The 24,916-nt window shown below is 40.9% G+C and overlaps 1 protein-coding gene across 1 annotated transcript; it reads left to right on the top strand.

Annotated features, from left to right (window-relative positions):
• Positions 1-7,073: 7,073 nt before the first annotated feature.
• Positions 7,074-23,409, top strand: LOC138209892 (voltage-dependent calcium channel gamma-4 subunit-like). The gene is made up of 6 exons (XM_069168696.1): positions 7,074-7,300; positions 12,020-12,429; positions 16,259-16,510; positions 17,087-17,170; positions 19,871-20,011; positions 20,221-23,409. The coding sequence occupies exons 2-6, from the start codon at positions 12,399-12,401 to the stop codon at positions 21,084-21,086; spliced, it is 1,374 nt and encodes a 457-aa protein (XP_069024797.1). The 5' UTR covers positions 7,074-7,300; positions 12,020-12,398; the 3' UTR covers positions 21,087-23,409.
• The last annotated feature ends 1,507 nt before the right edge of the window (positions 23,410-24,916 follow it).

Here is a 24,916-nt window from a genome sequence, read left to right as displayed (position 1 = left end):
TTTAGACGACATGCTATAGTATGACTTTTTTTTAATCATATTTTAGATGACATGCTATAGTATGACTTTTTTATCATATTTTAGAGGACATGCTATAGTATGACTTTTCTTTATCATATTTTAGACGACATGCTATAGTATGACTTTTTTTCATCATATTTTAGACGACATGCTATAGTATGACTTTTTTATCATATTTTAGACGACATGCTATAGTATGACTTTTTTTTATCATATTTTAGACGACATTCTATAGTATGACTTTTTTTCATCATATTTTAGACGACATGCTATAGTATGACTTTTTTTTATCATATTTTAGACGACATTCTATAGTATGACTTTTTTTCATCATATTTTAGACGACATGCTATAGTATGACTTTTTTTTATCATATTTTAGACAACATGCTATAGTATGACTTTTTTTTAATCATATTTTAGACGACATGCTATAGTGTGCCTTTTTTATCATATTTTATACGAAATTCTATAGTATGACTTTTTTTTAATCATATTTTAGATGACATGCTATAGTATGACTTTTTTTTTTATCATATTTTAGACGACATTCTATAGTATGACTTTTTTTTATCATAATTTAGATGACTTGCTATAGTATGACTTTTTTTTTATCATAATTTAGATGACTTGCTATAGTATGACTTTTTTTTTATCATAATTTAGATGACATGCTATAGTATGACTTTTTTTTTATCATAATTTAGATGACTTGCTATAGTATGACTTTTTTTTTATCATAATTTAGATGACATGCTATAGTATGACTTTTTTTTATCATAATTTAGATGACTTGCTATAGTATGACTTTTTTTTTATCATAATTTAGATGACTTGCTATAGTATGACTTTTTTTTTATCATAATTTAGATGACATGCTATAGTATGACTTTTTTTTATCATATTTTAGACAACATGCTATAGTATGACTTTTTTTTAATCATATTTTAGACGACATGCTATAGTGTGCCTTTTTTATCATATTTTATACGAAATTCTATAGTATGACTTTTTTTTAATCATATTTTAGATGACATGCTATAGTATGACTTTTTTTTTTATCATATTTTAGACGACATTCTATAGTATGACTTTTTTTATCATATTTTAGACGACATGCTATAGTATGACTTTTTTTTATCATAATTTAGATGACTTGCTATAGTATGACTTTTTTTTTATCATAATTTAGATGACTTGCTATAGTATGACTTTTTTTTTATCATAATTTAGATGACATGCTATAGTATGACTTTTTTTTTATCATAATTTAGATGACTTGCTATAGTATGACTTTTTTTTTATCATAATTTAGACGACATGCTATAGTATGACTTTTTTTATCATAATTTAGATGACTTGCTATAGTATGACTTTTTTTTTATCATAATTTAGATGAGATGCTATAGTATGACTTTTTTTTTATCATATTTTAGATGACATGCTATAGTATGACTTTTTTTATCATAATTTAGATGACTTGCTATAGTATGACTTTTTTTTTATCATAATTTAGACGACATGCTATAGTATGACTTTTTTTTTATCATAATTTAGACGACATGCTATAGTATGACTTTTTTTTATCATAATTTAGATGACATGCTATAGTATGACTTTTTTTTATGATATTTTAGACGACATGCTATAGTATGACTTTTTTTTTTATCATATTTTAGACGACATTCTATAGTATGACTTTTTTTCATCATATTTTAGACGACATGCTATAGTGTGACTTTTTTTTATCATATTTTAGACGACATACTATAGTATGACTTTTTTTTTTATCATATTTTATACGACATGCTATAGTATGACTTTTTTACCATATTTTAGACGACATGCTATAGTATGATTTTTTTTTTGTCATATTTTAGACGACATGCTATAGTATGACTTTTTTTTATCATATTTTAGATGACATGCTATAGTATGACTTTTTTTTTTATCATATTTTAGACGACATGCTATAGTATGACTTTTTTTTTCATCATATTTTAGACGACATGCCATAGTATGACTTTTTTTTTCATCATATTTTAGACGACATGCTATAGTATGACTTTTTTGTTTATCATATTTTAGATGACATGCTATAGTATGACTTTTTTTTGTCATATTTTAGACGATATACTACAGTATGACTTTTTTTTTCATCATATTTTAGACGACATGCTATAGTATGACTTTTTTATGATATTATAGACGACATGCTATACTATGACTTTTTTTTTTATCATATTTTAGAAGACATGCTATAGCATGACTTTTTTTTTTATCATATTTTAGAAGACATGCTATAGTATGACTTTTTTTATGATATTTTAGACGACATGCTAGAGTATGACTTTTTTACCATATTTTAGACGACATGCTATAGTATGATTTTTTTTTGTCATATTTTAGACGACATGCTATAGTATGACTTTTTTTTTATCATATTTTAGATGACATGCTATAGTATGACTTTTTTTATCATATTTTATACGACATGCTATAGTATGACTTTTTTTACCATATTTTAGACGACATGCTATAGTATGATTTTTTTTTGTCATATTTTAGACGACATGCTATAGTATGACTTTTTTTTATCATATTTTAGACGACATGCTATAGTATGACTTTTTTTTATCATATTTTAGACGACATGCTATAGTATGACTTTTTTTATGATATTTTAGACGACATGCTATAGTATGACTTTTTTTTTCATCATATTTTAGACGACATGCCATAGTATGACTTTTTTTTTCATCATATTTTAGACGACATGCTATAGTATGACTTTTTTTTTAATCATATTTTAGACGACATGCTATAGTATGACTTTTTTTTTCATCATATTTTAGACGACATGCCATAGTATGACTTTTTTTTTCATCATATTTTAGACGACATGCTATAGTATGACTTTTTTGTTTATCATATTTTAGATGACATGCTATAGTATGACTTTTTTTTATCATATTTTAGACGACATGCTATAGTATGACTTTTTTATGATATTATAGACGACATGCTATACTATGACTTTTTTTTTAATCATATTTTAGAAGACATGCTATAGCATGACTTTTTTTTTTATCATATTTTAGAAGACATGCTATAGTATGACTTTTTTTACGATATTTTAGACGACATGCTAGAGTATGACTTTTTTTTTATCATATTTTAGACGACATGCTAGAGTATGACTTTTTATCATATTTTAGAAGACATGCTATAGTATGACTTTTTTTATGATGTTTTAGACGACATGCTATAGCATGACTTTTTTTTTATCATATTTTAGAAGACATGCTATAGTATGACTTTTTTTTTATCATATTTTAGACGACATGCTATTGTATGACTTTTTTTTTTATCATATTTTAGAAGACATGCTATAGTATGACTTTTTTTATGATGTTTTAGACGACATGCTATAGCATGACTTTTTTTTTATCATATTTTAGAAGACATGCTATAGTATGACTTTTTTTATGATATTTTAGACGACATGCTAGAGTATGACTTTTTATCATATTTTAGAAGACATGCTATAGTATGACTTTTTTTATGATATTTTAGACGACATACTATAATAGTATGACTTTTTTTTATCATATTTTAGAGGACATGCTATAGTATGACTTTTTATCATATTTTAGAAGACATGCTATAGTATGATTTTTTTTATCATATTTTAGACGACATACTATAGTATGACTTTTTTTTCATCTTATTTTAGACGACATGCTATAGTATGACTTTTTTTCATCTTATTTTAGACGACATGCTATACCATGAATTTTTTTTTATCATATTTTAGAAGACATGCTATAGTATGACTTTTTTTTATCATATTTTAGACGACATGCTATAGTATGACTTTTTTTTTATCATATTTTAGAAGACATGCTATAGTATGACTTTTTTTATGATGTTTTAGACGACATGCTATAGCATGACTTTTTTTTTATCATATTTTAGAAGACATGCTATAGTATGACTTTTTTTATGATATTTTAGACGACATGCTATAGTATGACTTTTTATCATATTTTAGAAGACATGCTATAGTATGACTTTTTTTATGATATTTTAGACGACATACTATAGTATGACTTTTTATCATATTTTAGAAGACATGCTATAGTATGACTTTTTTTATGATATTTTAGACGACATACTATAGTATGACTTTTTTTTTATCATATTTTAGACGACATGCTATAGTATGACTTTTTATCATATTTTAGAAGACATGCTATAGTATGATTTTTTTTATCATATTTTAGACGACATACTATAGTATGACTTTTTTTTCATCTTATTTTAGACGACATGCTATAGTATGACTTTTTTTCATCTTATTTTAGACGACATGCTATACCATGAATTTTTTTTTATCATATTTTAGACGACTTGCTATAGTATGACTTTTTTTCATCTTATTTTAGACGACATGCTATAGTATGACTTTTTTTCATCTTATTTTAGACGACATGCTATATAGTATGACTTCAGCAGTGAAACATGTTTAGGTACACAAAAGTAAATTTGTATACTTGACTACTTTTTACCGTCCGCTACGTGTTCCCTGAGTCCGTGTTTCGACAGCGTCCTCAGTCTCGTGTAATCTGCCGCTGTGTGACTGGACTCCAAACGTTGCTGGATGTTGATCGGGCCGCCTGGCTTTCACTGTCGCCACAAAGGTGGAATGCACTTAATTTCTAAATGTTTGTCTTTCTGGCATCGATTTCCTCTCTTTCTGTCTTTATTACTTTGGCTGCCCTACCGTGAATACCACACACACACACACACACACACACACACACACACACACACACACACACACACACACACACACACACACACACACACACACACACACACACACACACACACACACTCTTCCCCTGGCATCCGTCTGATCCATGTTGACTTGCCGTCGTAGTTCAGCTGCCTCTCTTTTCCTTATTAAACCTGTGAAGACGGTCTTCTTCTGCCTTTCTGTTCGGCTTCACGCTCTCATTCTTCCCTCCTTCCTTTCTTTCTTGTTTTCCTGGAAGGCAGCAGAGGTTACGTAATCATCCCGAGCCTTCGGATGTGTAGTATCGGCTGAATTCTGATCCAACACTTATTCATCTTAGATTTCATAATGTCTAATATGCCACCGGTTCTGTCGAGCTTCCTCCTCTAACCTTTCGGCAACTGTTGCTCCGGTTATGATTCGGAGAATTGATGTTTTACGTCGATTTTTAATGTTTGATGAAAACCACAAACACCTCAGTGTGTGTTTTTGTGTCTTTGTACGTCACCTGTTGTCGACGTAATATCTCCAGAACGCCTCGAGGGAATGTCTTCAGATTCGGCACAAACGTCCACTCGGACTCGTGGAAGAACCGACCAGCAGCGACGTCACCTGTCGAAGCCTCGAGTTTCGGATTTCGGCCGTCGCCATCTTTGCTCGAGCTTTGGTCGAGCTGGGGGAGGAGCCAGTGGTGGATCTGACTCGATCTGATTGGAAACCATGACGATACTACGTCCCGCCCCACCGATAGCTGTAAACTGACTGTACCACAGGCCTGTCAATCAAACAAACACGCCCCCCCAAAAACAGCTGTTTGAAGCTTTATTTTTGACAGGATTATTTTCAGAATGAAAACTAACAAGAAGCAGCGACTTCAGCGAACAACACCGAGATAACTCGTGGAGAAATTTGGTTGACTCATGGCAACAACTTTGTGTTTTATCAGAATCAGCTGAATCGGATAAAATCCAAAGTCACGACGTGTTCAATAAATCTGGACTGGCATCGATGTAAACTGACACCTGTTGGAGGCAGTAATTCTAGATTGTGTATATTTAGTGGTTTGTCCATCCAGATTATTGATCTCCACACAGATTCAGAAAAAAACAGATTAATTTGACTGAAGTCTTTAACAACTGACCCAGAATTAGATCAAATATCCTAAAAGTTTGTGATCCAAAAATTACAAAAACCGTGAGAAGTTGTTTTGTCTGCTTTCGGATTTCTTTTTTTGAAGTCAAAATCTCAGCACCTTCGCCCGCAATCAGTGAGCGATCATCAACCCCCTGCAGAGTTACACTTCAGATCCCTTTTTATCTGAGTTTCACCCCACTGAGGTTAATCCACATCCTTGTATAGAGGACTTTAGTTTAACCCTAGTCGCCATGAATTTGAGTTTGGTTACAGTTTGGTTTGTGGAGAAATTCAAATCTAATGTTTGTCCACTAAAAGTCATTTTTCTAAAAGATATGAGACATTTTAAGTTGAGTTGTTGTTTTAATTACTAAATTAATTGATGAATGAATTAAACACTGACTTTTCTGTCAGTAAACGCCCCACATACTGCAACACAGAAGTTTTCCATGACATCCACATTGTGCGCAACACTCAGGAGAGGCAACGTTGCATCTGGTGCCAAACTCCAAACGCAAGACAAGTCAGCCTCAACAAATATTAAATTAATGAGGAGCATATCCGGGGACCGCGACAGACCAGAAGCTCGAAACATTGCCAGACATCATCTCCAGTTATTTACGGGGCAGATGGGCTCTGAGCAGCTCCCCTGCTGTTGTGTTCTGATCTGACCCGGTTTTCCACTTTTAGACGTGAGACACATTTAGACATGTACTTTGTCACGTCTTGTGACTCCATTCAAATGGATCGGTCGCACCTGTTTGTCCTGCAGCTGATGATAATAATAATAATAATAATAATAATAATAATAATAAATAATAATAATAAAGCACCTGTTCCTTCAGCCTCCACATCACATCCTCACTGGTACACAAAACTATGACGTAATGGACTCACAAGCTGTCAAACACGTTTAAAACTGGCACCATGTCACTATGATTACATCAAAAACAACAACAGGAAAGAGATCTTTCAAATCTTCCTTCCATCACTCCTCACGCGGCAAAAGCTGCTCTTACAAAAAGGCATAAAAAAAAAAAATGAAATAAAAAAAATCAATATCGTTAATGAACCCGAGCAGCCGGCAGCACCGGAACTTTCTCATCGATCCGAGCGGTGTGCGCATGCTTGGGCTCCGTGGAGGCGCGCGCCACATCTCCACGTTGTACTCTGGATGAAATCATCTGAGAAAGGACGGCGCGAGGCTCTGCGCTCATTTAAACAAGCAAATAAAACCCAGTTGTTTTTTTTTTTGTTTTTTTTTTAGAAAGCTTCGTATTACAGGTGGAAGTGAAGAAGACCTGCGAGCGAGGACGTTTTTTTAAAAAAAAAAAAAAAATAAAAGGTAAGAGAGACGTCTCGAGACAGGTAATAAAACTGTAAAAAAAAACAAAAAAAATGTGGGAAATGAAGGAACGGAGAAGTGTTGGCCGCGAGGACGGAAAACGTCACTGTTAATTTATCACAGAGCCCTTCAGTGATTGACAGTTAATTAGCGCTAATGATCCCAAACGGGAGCGTCACGTCGCACACTCGCCTGCCGTGCCCGTTTCCTTCCGTCCGCCGTGTTCCCGCCGTTTGCGCGAGGGAACAGCGCGTCTTATAGTATGTGGAGGACGCGCAGCGCGTGGGCTCGGAGCCGGAGTGTCCATTTGGACCTGTCTGTCTGAGGACCGGCAGGTCGTGAAGGAAGCGAACTGATCCTGCGTCCTGCCGACTCCGTTTCACTTTCGGCTGAAAGCTGGACTTTCAGGAAAATACATAAATCAATGAACAAAGAAGGAATTAAAAAGTTGAATTTCTGTCTTCCTGCAGCCCTTTTTTTTTTTTTTCTGTAATAATCCTGTAAACTATAATGATTTTATCAGTCTAAAATAAAAAAGATTGTTTTACAGCTGAATATGGATTTTAAGGGGCAGGAAAAAAAGAAAGTTTAGGACTAATACTCGTGTGTGTGTCTGTGGACCTCAAATTGATTTTAATCCTTGTAATACTAAGTTATTAATTTCGTGTCATATTCTAAAAACACACCTACAAACAAAAAAAAAACAGTTAAAGGCAGAATAAATCCTCTATTTTTTCTGTGTTTTTTCTGCTGCTAATATTTGTATAATAATGAGCGCTGGTCCACGTTGTGCTGCTGCTCTGTATTCACGGCAGGATTCATACCGTCGCCGCCTTCATGATGCAGAGCTTGTGTCCTTCACTTTTCATCCCCGTTGTGTTTGTGCTGCCGCCAGCGAGTCCCTTCCAACATGAGCTTTTGCTCCATGTTGCAGGAGCCTCCCTCCAAAAAATACCCCATAATTTCAGTCTGAAAAGGTAGCAGTGTATTTTGTTAGAGGTTTCTGATTATTAAATGACGACGTCTGGCTTCCTGTTTGTGTGTTTGGTTGTTGGCACTGATTGGGAGAGGAGGAGGGCGGGGGGGAAGGAGGGGGGGCCTCCTCAATGGGCCTCAACAAGAGGCAAATCCTGATGAGTGCAGAGTTGCAGGACTGAAATGGTTCCAGCTGCAGTTCCCTCTAATGACCACTAGATGGGCCATCCACAACTCAGATTGTGTCACACGGACAAAACTCTGAAATTAGATTTTTTTTTTTTTTTTAATCATAATTCTGCAGAAATGATGCATCTGACGTAAACTGCGATAATTCTGCTGCAGCTTCGAATCATCAACAGTCACGTGTGTGTGGGGTTGAGTGGAAGCCACGGTGTGCAATTAAAAGGCCGCATCGTCATTATTAATCTGCGTAAACGGGAGATTCAGCAGAATTCATTCTCACATAAAGCCGCTCACACACACACACACACACACACACACACACACACACACACACACACACACACACACACACACGCTGGCAGGATTTATTCCACGAGGTCAGCCGTGCTGCGCTTGCACCTGCGGATAAATGTTCGCAAGCAGATCCTGAAATACGCGTGTGTGTGTGGGGGGGGGGGGGGGGGGGAGGGAGGGAGGGCCTGTCAATCAAGGGGGAGCCTGCAGGTACTTACAATGATTTTGCCGCTGAGATGTGAGGTTGAATTCAATCAAAATCATTCATCCGATTACGGATAAAAGATCCGTATTCGTGCTTTCGGAGCTTTTTTCAAAAATGACAAGCACTGGAAATGTCTGCAGAAAATCCAGCAACTAAAAGATGATGCACCACATTTAACCCCGTCGATCAGCAGGAAACCCAAGTTAAAGGTTCATGTAGCGCCCCCCTCCCCCCCCCCCTCTTCCTCCTCCTCCTCCTCCTCCCACCCTCCTCTTCGAGTCCCACTAACGACGGATGTGTTAAAATGTTCCAAACAGCAAAATTCACACTTTTAGTATTTCACTTTCTGTCAGAAAAGAAAAGAAACAAACCATGCAAGGCAGGCGACTCTGAATGTCTCCATCTCCGTCTCCGTCTCCGTCCCCAGTGGGGGTGGAGGTGTTGAAGACTTTCAGCCAGCGTGAGTGTGCACAGTTTTTTGGTCTGGATGGACTCCTCGCTCATCTAGCAGCCATAAAAAAAAACAAAAAAAAAACAACGAAGCTTTGATTTCTGCCCGCAATTGTGATTCATTACTTTTGTTTTTGTTGCCACTTGGAGCCGTTTCTGTTTGTGACTCCACAAAAGCAGAATCTGGAAGAGAGAAGACAGAAGAGACAGTAAATCAACTCCACAGTTTGGGATTTAGACGATCAAACTAGTCATTTAAAATAAAAGAAAACTGGTCTTTGGGCTCCTTTAAAGGTCCTGGCAGTCTTGATCTCTATTAGAAGATATTTATGTAGTTTTAAATACCAAAAATCATCTCAACATAGTTTTACATCTCTTAAGCTTCTCTTTGTGTGTATTTTGTGTCGGTATCTTTAAGGGGCGTTGATATCAGTGACCCTGCGTTCTGATTGGCTGACTCCTTTCTGAGTGACGTACGTCCAGACCAATCACAAGTTTTTCCTTCGGTCTTGTAGCTTGTTTAGTTGGCGATGTAATAATTGTTGTCTTCCGTGTCAAAGTTTGGAAAAGCGGGATGTGCTGAAGGTAGATATATGGCGCTGAGCAGGAGTTTGTGACATCACAAACTTACAGGAAGTCCAAACGCCACAGTTGCTGAATTTCTCTGTGGGCTGAACGTTTTGACTCTTTCACGTTATTATTTTTACTTAAATTTGCTTTTGAATCAAAAAGGAAATGGAAATGTGAATTTGTACAATATAGGACCTTTAAATCGCCTGTCGGTATAGACACACTTTGGGAAATAATAATTGCCTTTCAAAGTGATCTATATTCTTATTTTGTGATTTGATGCCGACATTTGTCGATACTTTTCAAAGCAAATTGAAAAATCACAACCGCAAAAAAAAATCTTCACATTTAAAATGTTCTGATCGGCCGCTGAAGCTACGGAGAGATCGTCCGAGGCGACGAGGTGAGGGCAGAAATCACCACGGAGGGAAGCTGATATTGATCGCTGATTGGAAAAGACACGCTTCAACGGCCCGTTGTTTCCCCTCCTGAATCTGGTCTGAATGGATTCTGAAATATTCACGGTGATTCAGCCGTTTTCTCCTTTCACGGTTGAAACCGCCGTCGCGTCGCTGCTGCTCTTCTCGGGAGTTTCCCAAACGTCCGGAACGGAAGCGCCGTCGACGCGAAACGACTCGGGATCTCCCGCTGCGCTGCTGCACATGCCTCTCGTTGGGGTTTCTAAGGTGCCCTGCAGGTTTTGGCAACAGCTCGCTAAAAAAATAAAAAAATAAATAAATAAAATACAGCACAAAGCGGACCTGTGTCAGTGCTGACGGGGATTTTCTCTTCAGGAACACTGTTTGCTTGTTGAAATGTGTCGACGGGAGTTCAAGCGTTCTCTGCTGTGAAACGCCCCTGAGCAAGGCATCCGGTCGCCCGTCCGCAGGGTTGCGTCGTGCGTTTTCACGAGTGTTTGTGATTGAGCCGTCGCGCCGGCAGGAAGAAAGTTGGACGGATGAAACCTGCCGAGACTCTGTGACCGCGGCGCCTAATGACTCACCGAGTCTGTCATCTCTCCCCGTGAATGTTCGTTCCTCGTGTGCTGAAGCGCAGTCACGTCAGTCCACTTAACAAACGTGTGTGTGTGTGTGTGTGTGTGTGTGTCTGTGTGTGTGTGTGTGTGTGTGTGTGTGTGTCTGTGTGTGTGTGTGTGTGTGTGTGTGTGTGTGTGTGTGTTTGGGCATCCGTCATGTTTCGACGTCCTCGCTGCCGATCTGCATTCACACGCACTTTTATTTATCATTATTATTATTATTATTATTATTATTATTATTATTATTATTATTTTAAATAAATCTCAGCAAAATCCTCTCAGCTGTTACATCCATCTTCTCTTCTCCCCCAACACACACACACACACACACACACACACACACACACACACACACACACACACACACACACACACACACACACACACACACACCAGCTCCATCGTAGACTTTGGAATTCACTGTTGCCATGGCGATGGAATAGAGCACGCTCTCTCGCATCGCCTGTTCTTCTCTGTTGCTTTATATCTCTCTTCCTCACTCTTCTTCACTCTTCCTCACTCTTCCTCACTCTTCCTCTCTCTGTGGAGGCAAACCGGCATCTCTCGTTTGACAGGAGGGGGGAGGGGGGGCTCGTTTTTCACCGTCGGCATCGTTTATTTTATTTTTTTGGATGTTTGTTTGTTTGTTTGTTTGTTTGTTTGTTTGTCTTTTTTTTTTTTTTTCAAGGACTTATTATCATCCTCGTATGGAGGGAACGTGGTTTACACGGGAGATGCTTCTGTACAGGAGCGTTCCCGGGTTTCGAGACTCGTGTCACGTTCGTTAACCGAACCCCCTCCTCCCTCCTCCCTCTCCCCCTTCCTCCCCCCCACCCACCCACCACCACCTTCATCTCATCATCTCATCTTCCTTTCACGCTTCCTTTTTTGCTTCTGTTCCTCTTCTTCTTTCTATCTTTTCTCTCTCTCATCTGTCTCTCTACACTCCCTCCCCCCTCCCTCCCTCCCTGCCTCCCTCCACCTCTGTTCTTGCCTCTCTCAGTAGCTAAGATGACTGCCATGACAATTCAATGAGAGGAGGAGACGCCAAGTGAAGTATCCCCCCCTCCCACCACCACCACCACCACCTCACCACCACCACCACTCGCTGAGCAGGAGTGAAGGAAAGAAGAAAGAAATAAAGAGAGAAAAAGAGAAGAGGGAGGGGGAAAAGAAGAATTTGGAGGAAGAGGAAGAAAGAAGGGTTAAGAAGAAGAGAGGAAGTGGCAGAGCAACAGGGACAGGGGGGGCGAGAGAGTGGAGGATACTCGGTGGATGGATGCGGCTCGGACCGAGGCTACGGAGCGTTCTTCACTGACGAGGAGGAGGAAGAAGAAGAAGAACAGCAGCGGCAGCAGCAGCAGCAGCAGGGGGGAGAGGAGATGGAGGCAAAAGGGAGAAACATGCCCTCAGGTAACACACACACACACACACACACACACACACACACACACACACACACGGGCAGATGTGCATGTGCTCTGAGAGACACAAAACAACCAGATGTGGATTCTTGTATGCATTCGCACACATTTCATACATACATGACACATACATACAAGCATAAACATGCAGGAAACTAACCTCACACACACACACACACACACACACACGCGCTGGAGTGCAGATGTGTGCAGATGTCTGGATTCAGAAGACTTCGATTCATCTGCGCTGACATTTGCGTAACCAAAGCAAATGTTTGTTCACATTCAGATCAGCGATGACTGAAGGGAGCGCTGACGTGATAATCAGGGAACAAGCTGTCAGAAAATCATCTCATCAATTAAGTAAAGAGCCGTTTCCACGACGGACAGAATCTCCCCGACGCCTGACACGTCATTTCATTTCCAGTTATGTCGTCTTTACGTGCACATGGAAGCGAGATTTTCTCTTCCCACTCGTGTGAAACAGCCTCGGTTGGTCAAAGCCCATAAATTGTTTGAGGAAAACGAGCCAATCAGGATGGAGTACAGGTAGAACATGTAGGGTTGTGCCACCTCTTGTTGTCTGCACTGGATGCAGCACAGGTTTGTTTTTATATATAAAAACAGAAAATGTTGCTTTGTCACTGCAACCTGAAGCATATTTACACATTTCAGTCCAGTTAGACTACAAATAGACTTCTATGTTTTAATATTTCATCTCCACATGCAACTATATACATCCTCAAAACATGCTTAACACATACAGTAATAGGCATGTCACTCGTGTAAAAAAGTCCACAACAAATCTGCTTATAATGATTAAGAGCACTTTCTTTATTGGACTGTACTTAAGTGGAAGTTTTTGAAGGTCCAGTAAAAATGCCTGTTGCTTTTGTACCTTTTTTTTTTTTTTTTACTAAACTTTATCATTACATTCTTTTAAATGCTTTTATTTTGAAAAACCTGTTGCTCTCAATGTGTCAAAGGACAGTGTTACATGCTGTGCAGGTCAGCTCGTGTTCCAGCCAGTTTGTTTGTTTCTAAACTCGAATACGACTCACGGGAGAGTGTCACTAAATTCGTGCCTCGAGGCTCAAACTGATTAGATTAGAGGAAGATTATGTTTTGGGTTAAAAGTGTTCGTAGCTTCAGGTCTGTAAAATGGTTCTGATCCAGAAGTGTCTCCAGCTGCAATACCAGCGAGTGCCACTAGAGGTCGGCTCCAAAAAGCCTCCGGCTCCATAGACTCCCATTCAACTTCTCTCATCAAATCCAAAGTGAATAAAATGTGGCCATCAGTTATCTCGGTGTTGTTAGCTAAAGTCACTCCTTCTTATTAGTTTTCTGGAGGTCCATCTGAAAATAATCCCTCATTCATTAGAAAAGAAGATTCAAGAAGATGTATTTTTTTTTTTTTTTTTTTTTTAGTCTGTTTGATTGACAGGCCTGTGCTGCAGTCAGGTTACAGCTATCGGTGGGCGGGACGTAGTATCACCAGGTTTTCAATCAGATCCACCGCTGGCTCCTCCCCCAGCTCGTCCAAATATGGTCACGTTAAAACGTAGCAGTAGCTAGGAGGACAGTCCAGTACGGATTGTAAACCAATTCATTCTCATTGTTCTGAATATATATGTAGACATTTTAAAGAATATATTAAAACTGGGTTTTCTCTGATGTGTTTTTGTTCTACATTGGCGCCGAATCCTTTTAAATTGATTCAGTAGTTTCCTCAAATCAAATTGAATTAAACAACACTGATACCGGATGTTAGCATCGCGTAAACAACTTTCAGGTTTTAAGTTAGGGATCATTTTTACCAATATTGATTAAAAAAATGTTAAAAAAAAAAAAAATACACTGCACAGATTTTTGCATAAGATAAAGACTCTAAAGCAACTTACAAAAAAAATCATTCCCGTAAAAGTAAAATCAGTAACAGGCACGAAGACGAGACAATTACAACACCAGCTCAAAATGAAGCAATACTTTCTTTTGAAAAGTGCAGCATGAAAAGGAGTCAAAAGATTAAAATAATGGAGATACATTTTCATGAAAATAAGAAGAACCTGACGTGCACCTCCTGACTGAAAACCTTCCCTTTGATCGGTGTTACTTTACCACCCAGTAACGTCCTCCTGCAGTCATTTTTCAGGGGGGAGGGGGGAGGAGGGATGGGGAGGGAGAGAGATTACCGAATGACTAATGCATATTCCAGCAGTGCCGGTCACTTTTCAGGGTCAAAGTGCCAGTGGTCTCTCTTACTGTGGGATTCCTGTTTCCATGGAAACATCCCCGCAGGGCAGCTGAATTTGCCACAAACAGTTTCAAAAGGAGCCCACCGTGGGATTCATATTCTCCGTGCGATCGATTGTTTACATTAACCTCCCGGCTGCAAAAAAATAAAAATAAACGCAGCCAGATATGTTAGAAATCTCACCGAGGAGAATAAATGGTCGAATGGAGGCCTACAGTCGCAGACCCACCCTCCCCCTCCCTAAACCCCCATCACCTCCTCCTTCCACTTTCATTTCTGTTTCCTGAAGCACAACAGACAAGTTGCATCTCAATTTTGCTCTCGTCGCCGGCCTCTCTGTTCACCTCTCAGCTCAGATTTATGCGCCTCCTCTCCTCTTACATCCTCCTCTTTCTCTTAAAACCTCGGCCCTCCTTCACGCTCCACAAATCTTTTCCCCGGCTGTCCTCTACCGATCTTATCATTAACCTCCAAAAGACAATTTATTTCCGTACCTCCAAAATGTTTGCTGATACGTAAAACCTCTGAATGGGAAACTCTCCGGAAGATGTGGATTTTTTTTTTTTTTTTTTTTTTAAGAGGAAGGTCAGAATTTAAATGCGACCTACTGAAAGAAAATCTGCAGATTTTTATGAAAGACTACATTTTCGAATCTCATTTCAATTTTCCTTTAGGTCCATTTTTATCCTCCTCTTCAGTTTAGCGACGATATGTGTACGATCGAGCTACGATTGTGTTGTTTGCCGGTGATAAACTTGCGAGCGGGCGTGTTGCCGTGTCGGAGAACCCTGTTGCCATGGTGCCACGGTTGAGGCGGTTTGCATTGAATGTTTTCACTCAGACGCCTCACAAGGTGCCAGAAGAACTCGGCGTTGACAGTCTGACCCTGGGGGAAGGAATTCAACGGTGCACAACCCCGCCGACGTACAGTTCAAATGTTAATTACGTTCAAACGAATGTCCGAATTTTGAATAAAAAGTAGTTAATTCAGAATAAGTGGAAATTTACATAGAAAACACGTCCCTCACAACTTTAAGCACTTGCATCCTCAAATTTGAGTCTTTTGATTCATGATTAGAGTGCAAACAGGAAGTTCTAGCAGCCAAAACAGATTTGCCAAAATCTACTATTATATGATATATTACTGTTTCTCTTTAAGGTAAGAAACTGCTGAGTGTCAGCTGCAGATAACTTTACCTAAAGTATGAAGTAAAGCAAGCTGTGAAGGAAGGTAAAGCTTCTGGCCATACTGACAGAAATCCTTTCGATCACTAGTAACGCAGCCTACGAGGTCCTTTAAAACTACTTTATTTAAAGAAGTTGCACTAGTTTCATGGTGCCGCAGGGTGGGTATGACCAAATGAGCAATTAGCATCCAGTATTTTGGGGGGGCGACTGTTATAATCCTAGATTCAAGGGATTATACTTAAGCAAAGCTTTGAGTAGATTTACGGGACATGAAGTAAAAACAGTATTAACTTCGATCGGTTACGTTTTTAAACAGTTCAAAGCGTTCTGGTGTGCTTCGGTCAGATTTATCCGTTGCCGTCTTTGCTCTCGTTAGACATGAGTTTCCTCCCCCGCCCGGCGTTGGTGTGGTGCGAGCGGGGCATCCAGGTGCTGCTGACCACCATGGGAGCGTTCGCGGCCTTCGCCCTGATGACCGTGGCCATCGGAACGGACTACTGGCTGTACGCCCGGGCCTTCATCTGCAACAGCACGGCCAACTCGTCCCAGGAGGACTCCAACAACAAGGACAAGAAGGACCCCGGGGCGCTCACCCACTCGGGCCTCTGGAGGATCTGCTGCCTCGAAGGTACAGCTGCTTGTGTGTGTGTGTGTGTGTGTGTGTGTGTGTGTGTGTGTGTGTGTGTGTGTGTGTGTGTGTGTGTGTGTTTGACGTAAATAGGTGTGCTGTTACAGTAACGTGCTGACTCACCACCGGTGCGACACGTCGCTCCGCTTCTATTCGTCTGTTTTATCGATCTGCTCTTTTAACCTTTTTTTTTTTTTCGGCGTCTTCATGAGGTCAGTAATGTGAATTAAATAAAAGGGACAGTCCGAGGAAACCGACGCTCGACGTTCAGGTCCGGGTGGATGACGTGCACACACACACACACACACACTGCAGGACTTTGCTGTGACGGTTTGGGGTTCATGTCATGAAGCCTTATAGGAGGTGAAGGTTCAGGCCAGATTGTGGTTTTGTTTGATTAATATTGTCAATTTCCTGCTGACTTCAAAGCCAGACCGTGATCTTTGCCTGCCGGTGACTGAATCCAACCACTTTCTCTCTTCCTCCTTCTGCTCGTCTCCCTCCTTCTCTACCATTTCTCTCTTTTACCCCTCTTTCTTGTGATGTCATGTTTTTTTTCTTCTTCCCCTTCTTCAGGCTTGAAGCGAGGCGTGTGTTCCCAGATCAATCATTTCCCAGACGACGCAGACTACGACCAAGATGCTGCAGAGTATCTGCTGCGTGAGTGACACACACACACACACACACACACACACACACACACACACACACACACACACACACACACACACACACACACACACACACTCAAAAAATGCACAACAAACACACACACTCATGTATAGAGACATTAGGTAACCGTACACTGGCTCACGAACACACACACACACACACACACACACACACACACACACACACACACACACACACACACACAGCAGTCGCATAGAGAAAGGACAGAAGGGGATGGTGGGCGGACATCAATGAACGGATGTCAGATTCAAGCAAAGCGTTCCTGAACGTGTGTGTGTGTGTGTGTGTGTGTGTGTGTGTGTGTGTGTGTGTGTGTGTGTGTGTGTGTGTGTGTGTGTGTGTGTGTGTGTGTGTATAAATGCCCAGGTGCATGGGGTTGGGAGTCTGGGGGTGTACAGAAAGCTTTTTTTTTTTTTTTTCCACAGATGGATTGAAAGAACAGCCTTCACTAATGGATTATTTTCAGCTCGGCGTTCAGGTTTCACATCTTGCCTCCGTTGGCGACGGCAGATTCTCTCCGCACAGCCCTGAACCTCTTTCTGCTTTACAAAAGTACATGTTCCATCTATACATTATATAAAAGAATATCTATTTCTGTGAAGGAGGCAGCGATGCCTTCTCGTCTGCGGACAAAACCAGAAAGCTCTTACTTCACCCACGGCTGCACAATTGTCCCTTTGATTCATTTTGAAAGTGTCTAGAATTTAAGAGTAATTGACGATGCTGATTTTTTTTTTGTTATTTTACTGACTGCCATATTTCAGAGGAAAAGTGCTTTAAGGCACCCTCATCTTGCAGTGTTGAGATGTTTTTTTAATTGGATCAGCACCAACAACATGTTTTTGAGATACTTTTCTTCTTCATTAGCGGGTCATTTAGTCTTAGAATTGCAAAAAAAAATAATTAAAAAATCTTCCCATATTTGGTTTTAAAACATTTTACAATCATAAATGAGCTGGAAAACAGCAAATTTGTGTTTTTTGTTTTGGTTAGAAATGACTGCTAATAGTTTCAACTCTAATGAACTAAACATGACTAAATGTTCAACATCACTGAAAGAGGTATTTATTACATGACTCATTAGTCTGTTGAGAGTTTGTCACCTGAGCGTCCCAAAGTTCAGAGAATCTCTGCATACCCACCGTTTGAACTCTGCTCAGCAGTCTTTCCCGTCAGCTACTTACCAAATAATGCATAAATTGTGTTGAAGAGCAGAACACCGCCCACGTAGACCTGTTTTTTTTTTCTGTTCAAATTTTTTGCAGCTGCTGTTTGACACATCTGATAGAAGCCTCTGTGAGTTTATGTTCACCACATCGTTATCTTTTCCCTTCAGAGGCAAACAAAAGCTTGAAAATTCACCTTGAAAATCTCAAAGGTTCTGCTCTTCCTCACCTTAAGATGGAGCCTCTCGGCATTTTAATCCTTTATAACGTCTTATCGCAGCTTATGTTTGGGAGGTGTTTAATATGATGCAACCTTTCACAGCCACACTGCGGGGCAGCTTATTGACATGCTGTTTTTTTTAACAATGACTTAATAATTTAGTTTGATTTTCCAGCCTTTGTTAAAATTCACCTCCCATAATGCAAGTCAATATTACATTTTAATTAGACCCCCCCCCCTTATCTGATGATCCTCCACCTCTTTAAAACTCTGCCACACTTTAATGGAAGCTATCTTTTTTTTTTTAATTTGAGTAGCAATACTCGGGTGATCACTTATGTGAATAAGAGGGCTGCAGGATTAATCGTATTAAAATTGCAAACTCGATTCCTGCCTCTACACGATATTATTTCTAAATGGGCACGCAGCTGCATCAAAACAAGCGCTCCTACTCTCTCCCTCAACCAATAACAACGCAGCGTTACACCACATGATGCAGACCAGCACACCGTGCGCAGCTACAAGAAAAACTACCGGACACTTGAAGGATTTGACAAAGTTGTCAGTCTACGGTTTAAAATGTGATGTAATCTTCTTGGTCAGGTTCATCAGTGATGATAAACTGCTGATAAAACCATTGGATTCCCATCAAACCTAGATTGGAAGTGTCATTACTGATTAATAAAGGGTGCTGCTGGGTTACTACAGCTGAGGTCACTAAAATGTATGAAATTCACACTGTCGAGACAAAACTGACCAAAATATGAGGAACATTTCACGAGGTGCATGTGATTCTCAGCGGGTCGGCACAACGCCGGCCTTGTATCAGACACCATCATATCAGCTTCCTTCTGCATCACGTAAATAAGTCCGCTAAATATTTATACTGGAAAAAAAATCATTAGAGTCTTGATCTCATTTCGTCCAGAATCACTCAGCTTTACTTCGTAATCCCCTCGCTCGTCACAACGCTACTGCAGAGCCTCAAAAGACCTCATGTCCTACACGAAATATTATGTAGGAAACACATAAATACACGGCTGCTGCTCCACAGCCAAGTTATAGTGTCAGCTGTGGCAAGTCTCGGTAACACTTCTGTTTCGTGGCACAAGGATGTTAACTTTGCACCTTCGAGTGGTGTTGAACCTCGAGGAAGAAAAAAAAAAAAAGATTCGCACTACTAGTAGAAAAAGTACCGAGTTAGTCGCATCAGACACAACGAGGCTGGAAAAAAAAAAAATCCCAAAATGACTACTTACCTGTACCTGTTGTCGTGTGCAGGTGTGGTGAGAGCCTCCAGCATCTTCCCCATCCTCAGCGCCATCCTGCTTCTGCTGGGCGGAGTGTGTGTCGCCGCCAGCGGCTTCTACAAGAGCAAGAGGAACATTATTCTCGGCGGAGGGATTCTCTTTGTAGCTGCAGGTAAGGCAGAAGATTTGCTTCAGATTTTTTGCCCCAACTGGATCGGCCAACCCGAAATACAAACACAATAAGAAGTTCTTGCGTACGATATGCTGCTTGGCGTTCACATTGTGCCTCTTCTCGGTATAATTGAGCCACTTCCCGTATCGCTGCCTGCAAAACGATTTAAAGAAGCTGGAGGTTCATCTGAGTCTCGTATGTTTCCTCAGGCCTCAGCAACATCATCGGAGTGATCGTGTACATCTCGGCAGCTCTGAGCGACATCTCCCCCAAGAAGGACGAGGACAAGAAGTGGCACTACTCCTACGGCTGGTCCTTCTACTTCGGCGGCCTGTCCTTCATCCTGGCCGAGATGGTCGGCGTCCTCGCGGTCAACATCTACATCGAGAAGAATAAGGAGCTGCGCTGCCGCTCTCGCACCGACCTCTTCAAGAGCACCACGCACGCCATGCTGCGCCTGCCCAGCTACCGCTTCCGCCGGCGCTCTCGCTCCAGCTCGCGCTCCACCGACCCGCCGCGCTCACAGGAGACCTCGCCCATCGGAGCTTCCAAGACCTTCAGCCTGCCGCCGTCCGCCCCGCCGTTCTCCGTGGCCACCCTGCCCAACCCGCACCACAGCAGCAGCGGTGGAAGCGGAGGAGGCGGCGACATCTCCATGTACACCCTGACGAGGGACTCCAAGCTCGGCAGCCTCGGAGGAGGCGCCCCGCCTCTCTACGGCACAGTGGACCGCGCCACGCTCTACCAACTCCACAACTACTTCCCGAAAGACGGCAGCGGCGGCGGGGGCGGCGGCGGCGGCGGAGGAGGAGGAGGAGGAGGAGCGTTGGTAAGCGGCGGCACACTCCCATCTCACTCCAAGTCCAACTTGGCGGCGGCGGCGGCGGCCGTAGCGCAGAACGCAGCGCCGCTGAATACCTCCACGTCGGCCGCCGCACCGGCCCAGCCGGCCCCGATATCCACCGCCACCATGGAGAGGGACCGGGGCAACATGGGGACCCTGGACCGCCTGACTGCCAAAAGGGACCGGGATAGCAACTCAGACACACTTAACAGGAAAACTACGCCAGTTTAAAACTAAACCTCAGAGAGGAGGGCAGAGGAGGGAAAAGCAGAGGAAGAGTAGGGCTGAAAATGTGCGGGTAACACTTCAACGAAAAGGTGTCTGTCCTTGAGCCGGGGGTATCTAGCTGCCATAAATACTACCATCATCGTAAGCAGTCATGAAACACCTGATGGCATCTGCAAAGTTCATGACAACTGCCTTAAAAATGGTCATGACTTTAAAACCTTGGTTGTTGATTGTGCAGCAGCGGTGCAGTAGAGGAATCAGGCTCTTTTTATTTCTGTTTCATTTCTGTTTCGCAACTGGGAGTTGTTCAATAAAAACCAGTCTCCCAACAGTCGGGTGCCTTACTGGGGACCTCACGAGCTATTTACAACGGACTTAAACCTTCAACCTCTCTTTAACAAAACAATACAGGAGGCTTTGATTTGGTGTTTTTCAAGACTTCTAAGTTAAAAACTAGGCGAACTCCGCTTTGAACCTAAACTTCGAGGCATCTTTTCATGCTGAAAACTACCAAATCTGCAGCCTGTGGTACTCTTAGGCCGAAGATATTCTTGCTTTTGAACCATGCGTTGGCGTTTTATAAACGTTTGCGTCGTGAACGTAATTGCGCACATGCTCCGCCAGAGGGCGCACCAGATAAACAACGCTACCATTGGAGCATCCTGATCTGCAAGATGTAAACAATAAATAACAATCAAGGAGATCACCACTTTGCTGATTCGTAGGTCACTGGGGGACAAAACGTCCCGTCCACAATCCGCAATGTCAGCATTTCCGGCTGTCCACGGCCAGAAGGGTATCGGACTGGTTTCCATTTAGTTTCAACAGGTCCGTGATCCCGTCACATCTCAACACAGCCGCCTTCAGGTCATGCGTAGATTGCTTATTGCCTATATAGTTTTAAAGCAAGTATATCTCTGGCCTTAACAGTACTAAACTTTTAAACATCACGAACGATACATTTAAAAGCGTGGCCAGACGGTATAAGTCGCATTTCTCCGCTCCACTTCAGAGGGGTTTCGTCCTGCCGAGTAACGTGCTGCCGCAGTGACGAGTTGACCGCCAACTCCGGGCCAACGGTGGCCACTTCGCCTCAGCCATATCTAACCCACCGACACACACAGCAGAGGAAGCTGCCGCACTGTGAGCCTCTTTATTTATCATTGTGTGTCGAAGGTCATTACAGTGACAGATGGGCATTCACCACAGTCCTCGTGAACAGAACAGCCATGGGCTCAAAGCTTCGCCCCTCAACGCCTCCACCGCACCAACCGCCAGTTGTCACGGTTCGGTTAAATACGACAACAAGACGTCCATCTGAACAAGTAACCTCATCCGGCGTCGAATTACGAGTCTTTGTTCAGACGCGCGAAAGAGTTGCTGAATTATGACCAAGTGGCAGTGACAGTATTTCACTATGTTGACATGTTGAGCTTTAAGGTGGTCTTCATCAACCAGACAGCATTAGAGGACCCTTGATTTCACTTAATAACAACATTTTATTATGTCTGGTGGCTGCAACTTTATAGTTAAGACTAGGAAAAGGATGTGGTTTTTGGCAAACTGATTAAACTATGGTTCAGGCTGGGCCACTACAACCCTTGGTTCAATTTCGATCGTGGTTGCTTCTCACAAAAAAAAAAACGGCAAAACATTAAAGAAGCAGTGTGGAAGATTTAGTGGCATCTAGTGGTGAGATTGCAGATTACAACCAAATGAACGCCTGTAACGTCGCGTTCGGCTCCGTCCTCTGCGCGGCTTTTTATCCGTCCGATTTTGTTGACTTTCTGATTTGGTCTTTTTTTTCTTCTTGATTCCTGCGCTCATAGCCGGTAAACATTCGGAAATGTTGCCTTTTTTTTGTTTTTGTCCCCAGCATCATCTTGAATGGCAGCCATCAGGTCCGTTGGGGGAATCAAGAGAATCTACAGTGTCCCTTCTGGGTTGCCGTAGAAACGAAAACCCAACGATTCTTAGTGTGAGGAGTTTATACACCGATGAAAACATAATCTGGATTATTATATTTTATTTCTGCCCGATAGATCCCCTTCAATCCTGAAGCTTTAGACGCATATCACAGTGAACGTCGTTTTGGGTCATTTAGGAAGTGGAAGCGTCGTCGGGTTGAACTCCAAAGTCGGTGACGGTACTCGTACAGATGGACTCTGTGATATTTATGTGATTTCAGGCTTCTTTTTTATTTTATTTTATTTTTTTATGACTGCTTACGATGATGATTCGATACCGAAGGCGTTTAAAGGCAGCATCTGTTGAGTGTTCCCGCAAAGGGCTGCTAAAAAAAAAACACGGGGCGGGGGGTCAATTCAGGTCACACTCAGGGGGGAGGGGCTTGTGTGTGGGGGGGGGGGGGGGGTAGTTTTAGTTAGAATCCACAATCTTATAAAAAATCATGTATCGCTCCAATATGAGATTATCGAAGGTTTTACCGAACAAAGTGCAGCATTTACTCTTCAAAATAACACAAAGCACATTAGTCGGAAGTTATAAATGATCTCAGTAGAATTTCTAACGAAAAAAAAAAGCTGATTTTGAGAGAGGCGTATTTTCGAAAGTGTTTTTTTGAATTGTTGTCTGGGATATTTCGAAGGAGCAAATAACTCTGATGTGTGGAGAACTTAACATTTTGGACCTTAAATCTGATCGCTGGACTTGATATAACGAAAACTCTGAACTTCTGAACAGGAATCCAACCCGACACCGGGGGGTGACGACGAGTCGGAGGACTTCCTCTTCCCTCCCGTCTCCCGTTAGCTCTTAACTATATCCTATTTCACAAAACTAGAAGAATAAATGTATTATTAAGTATATTATCGACCCGTTCTCTTCAACGAAAGCACATAATGTCTGTAAATGGTAAATCTTTGGGTTGTCTTCTCATCTCTAGGTTACACGAGATTGTAACTCCTTGAGTGTTAATTATCATGTTGCTGGTGTTTCTATGATCGTTATGGTTCTTGCAGGGTATTTATACATTTTGAACTCTTTTGTTTTTCCTTTTTTGTAATTTTTTTAATGACTTTTTAATTTCGTCTTTCTCTTTCTCTTGCTTGTGTACACTAAAGTCTGTGGTGTCACGTGGAAAGCATGTGCACAAAAGTGGGAGGGTGATAACGTGTAAATTATTTTCTTTCTTTTTTTTTTCTTTTTTTTAAATATAATTGTCGTTATTTTTCTGGCATTGATTTTTTGTGCAGCGAGAGTTGACTGAGCATGCGCGACCCCTGCTTCACCCCGGCTGGTTTATCAGCGGCTCCCCACGAACAATTGGGGGTTTCATGCCTTGCTCAAGGGCACATCAACACCTGCTAGAAAAAGTATTTTTTTAATGTTTTTCCGCCGTCTGGGTTGTTGTAGCCATTTTGAACACACAAAATGGACAACCTGCTGGTCCTTTCTTTTCCTCAAATGTCACTTTAAACTTTGATGTGGACATTATTTTTACTGTAAATGTTATTTCTGATTGTGTTTTTTTTATTCAATTTTCTTCGGGTTTTTTTTTACAAATATTTTTGCTGTTTCCTAGTTTTTCTTTGATGTTCTCGATATCTTTACCTTTTACTAGTCTATAGTTCAACTTTTTTTTCAAATCTTTTTTATCCCCCCACTTTGTTTCTCTCCCACCGTCATCGTGTCTTCATTTCCTCGTAGGAAATGCATTTTACTTCTTCTGAACATTACCAACGTAGCCTAATAATCAGTGTTTTTTAATGTTCTGACTAGTGTGTAACTGTAGGCGATATAGGATTTATATTAATATATTTATTTTGGTGGTGGTCTGTATAGATATTCTTAATGTTCTATTGTTTCAGAGC

Source organism: Embiotoca jacksoni, unplaced genomic scaffold (assembly GCF_022577435.1).
Source record: "Embiotoca jacksoni isolate LCO1_2020_lvr unplaced genomic scaffold, fEmbJac1.0.p SCAF_41, whole genome shotgun sequence".
NCBI lineage: Eukaryota > Metazoa > Chordata > Actinopteri > Embiotocidae > Embiotoca > Embiotoca jacksoni.
Note: the sequence above shows the minus strand (reverse complement) of the source record. Positions and strands in the feature narration are given on the sequence as shown.

Coding starts and splice junctions, on each gene's coding strand:
- LOC138209892 (XM_069168696.1), top strand. CDS start 12,399: ATGGAGGCAAAAGGGAGAAACATGCCCTCAG. Junction 16,511..17,086: donor GAGGATCTGCTGCCTCGAAG/GTACAGCTGCTT, acceptor CCCCTTCTTCAG/GCTTGAAGCGAGGCGTGTGT. Junction 17,171..19,870: donor TGCTGCAGAGTATCTGCTGC/GTGAGTGACACA, acceptor TGTCGTGTGCAG/GTGTGGTGAGAGCCTCCAGC.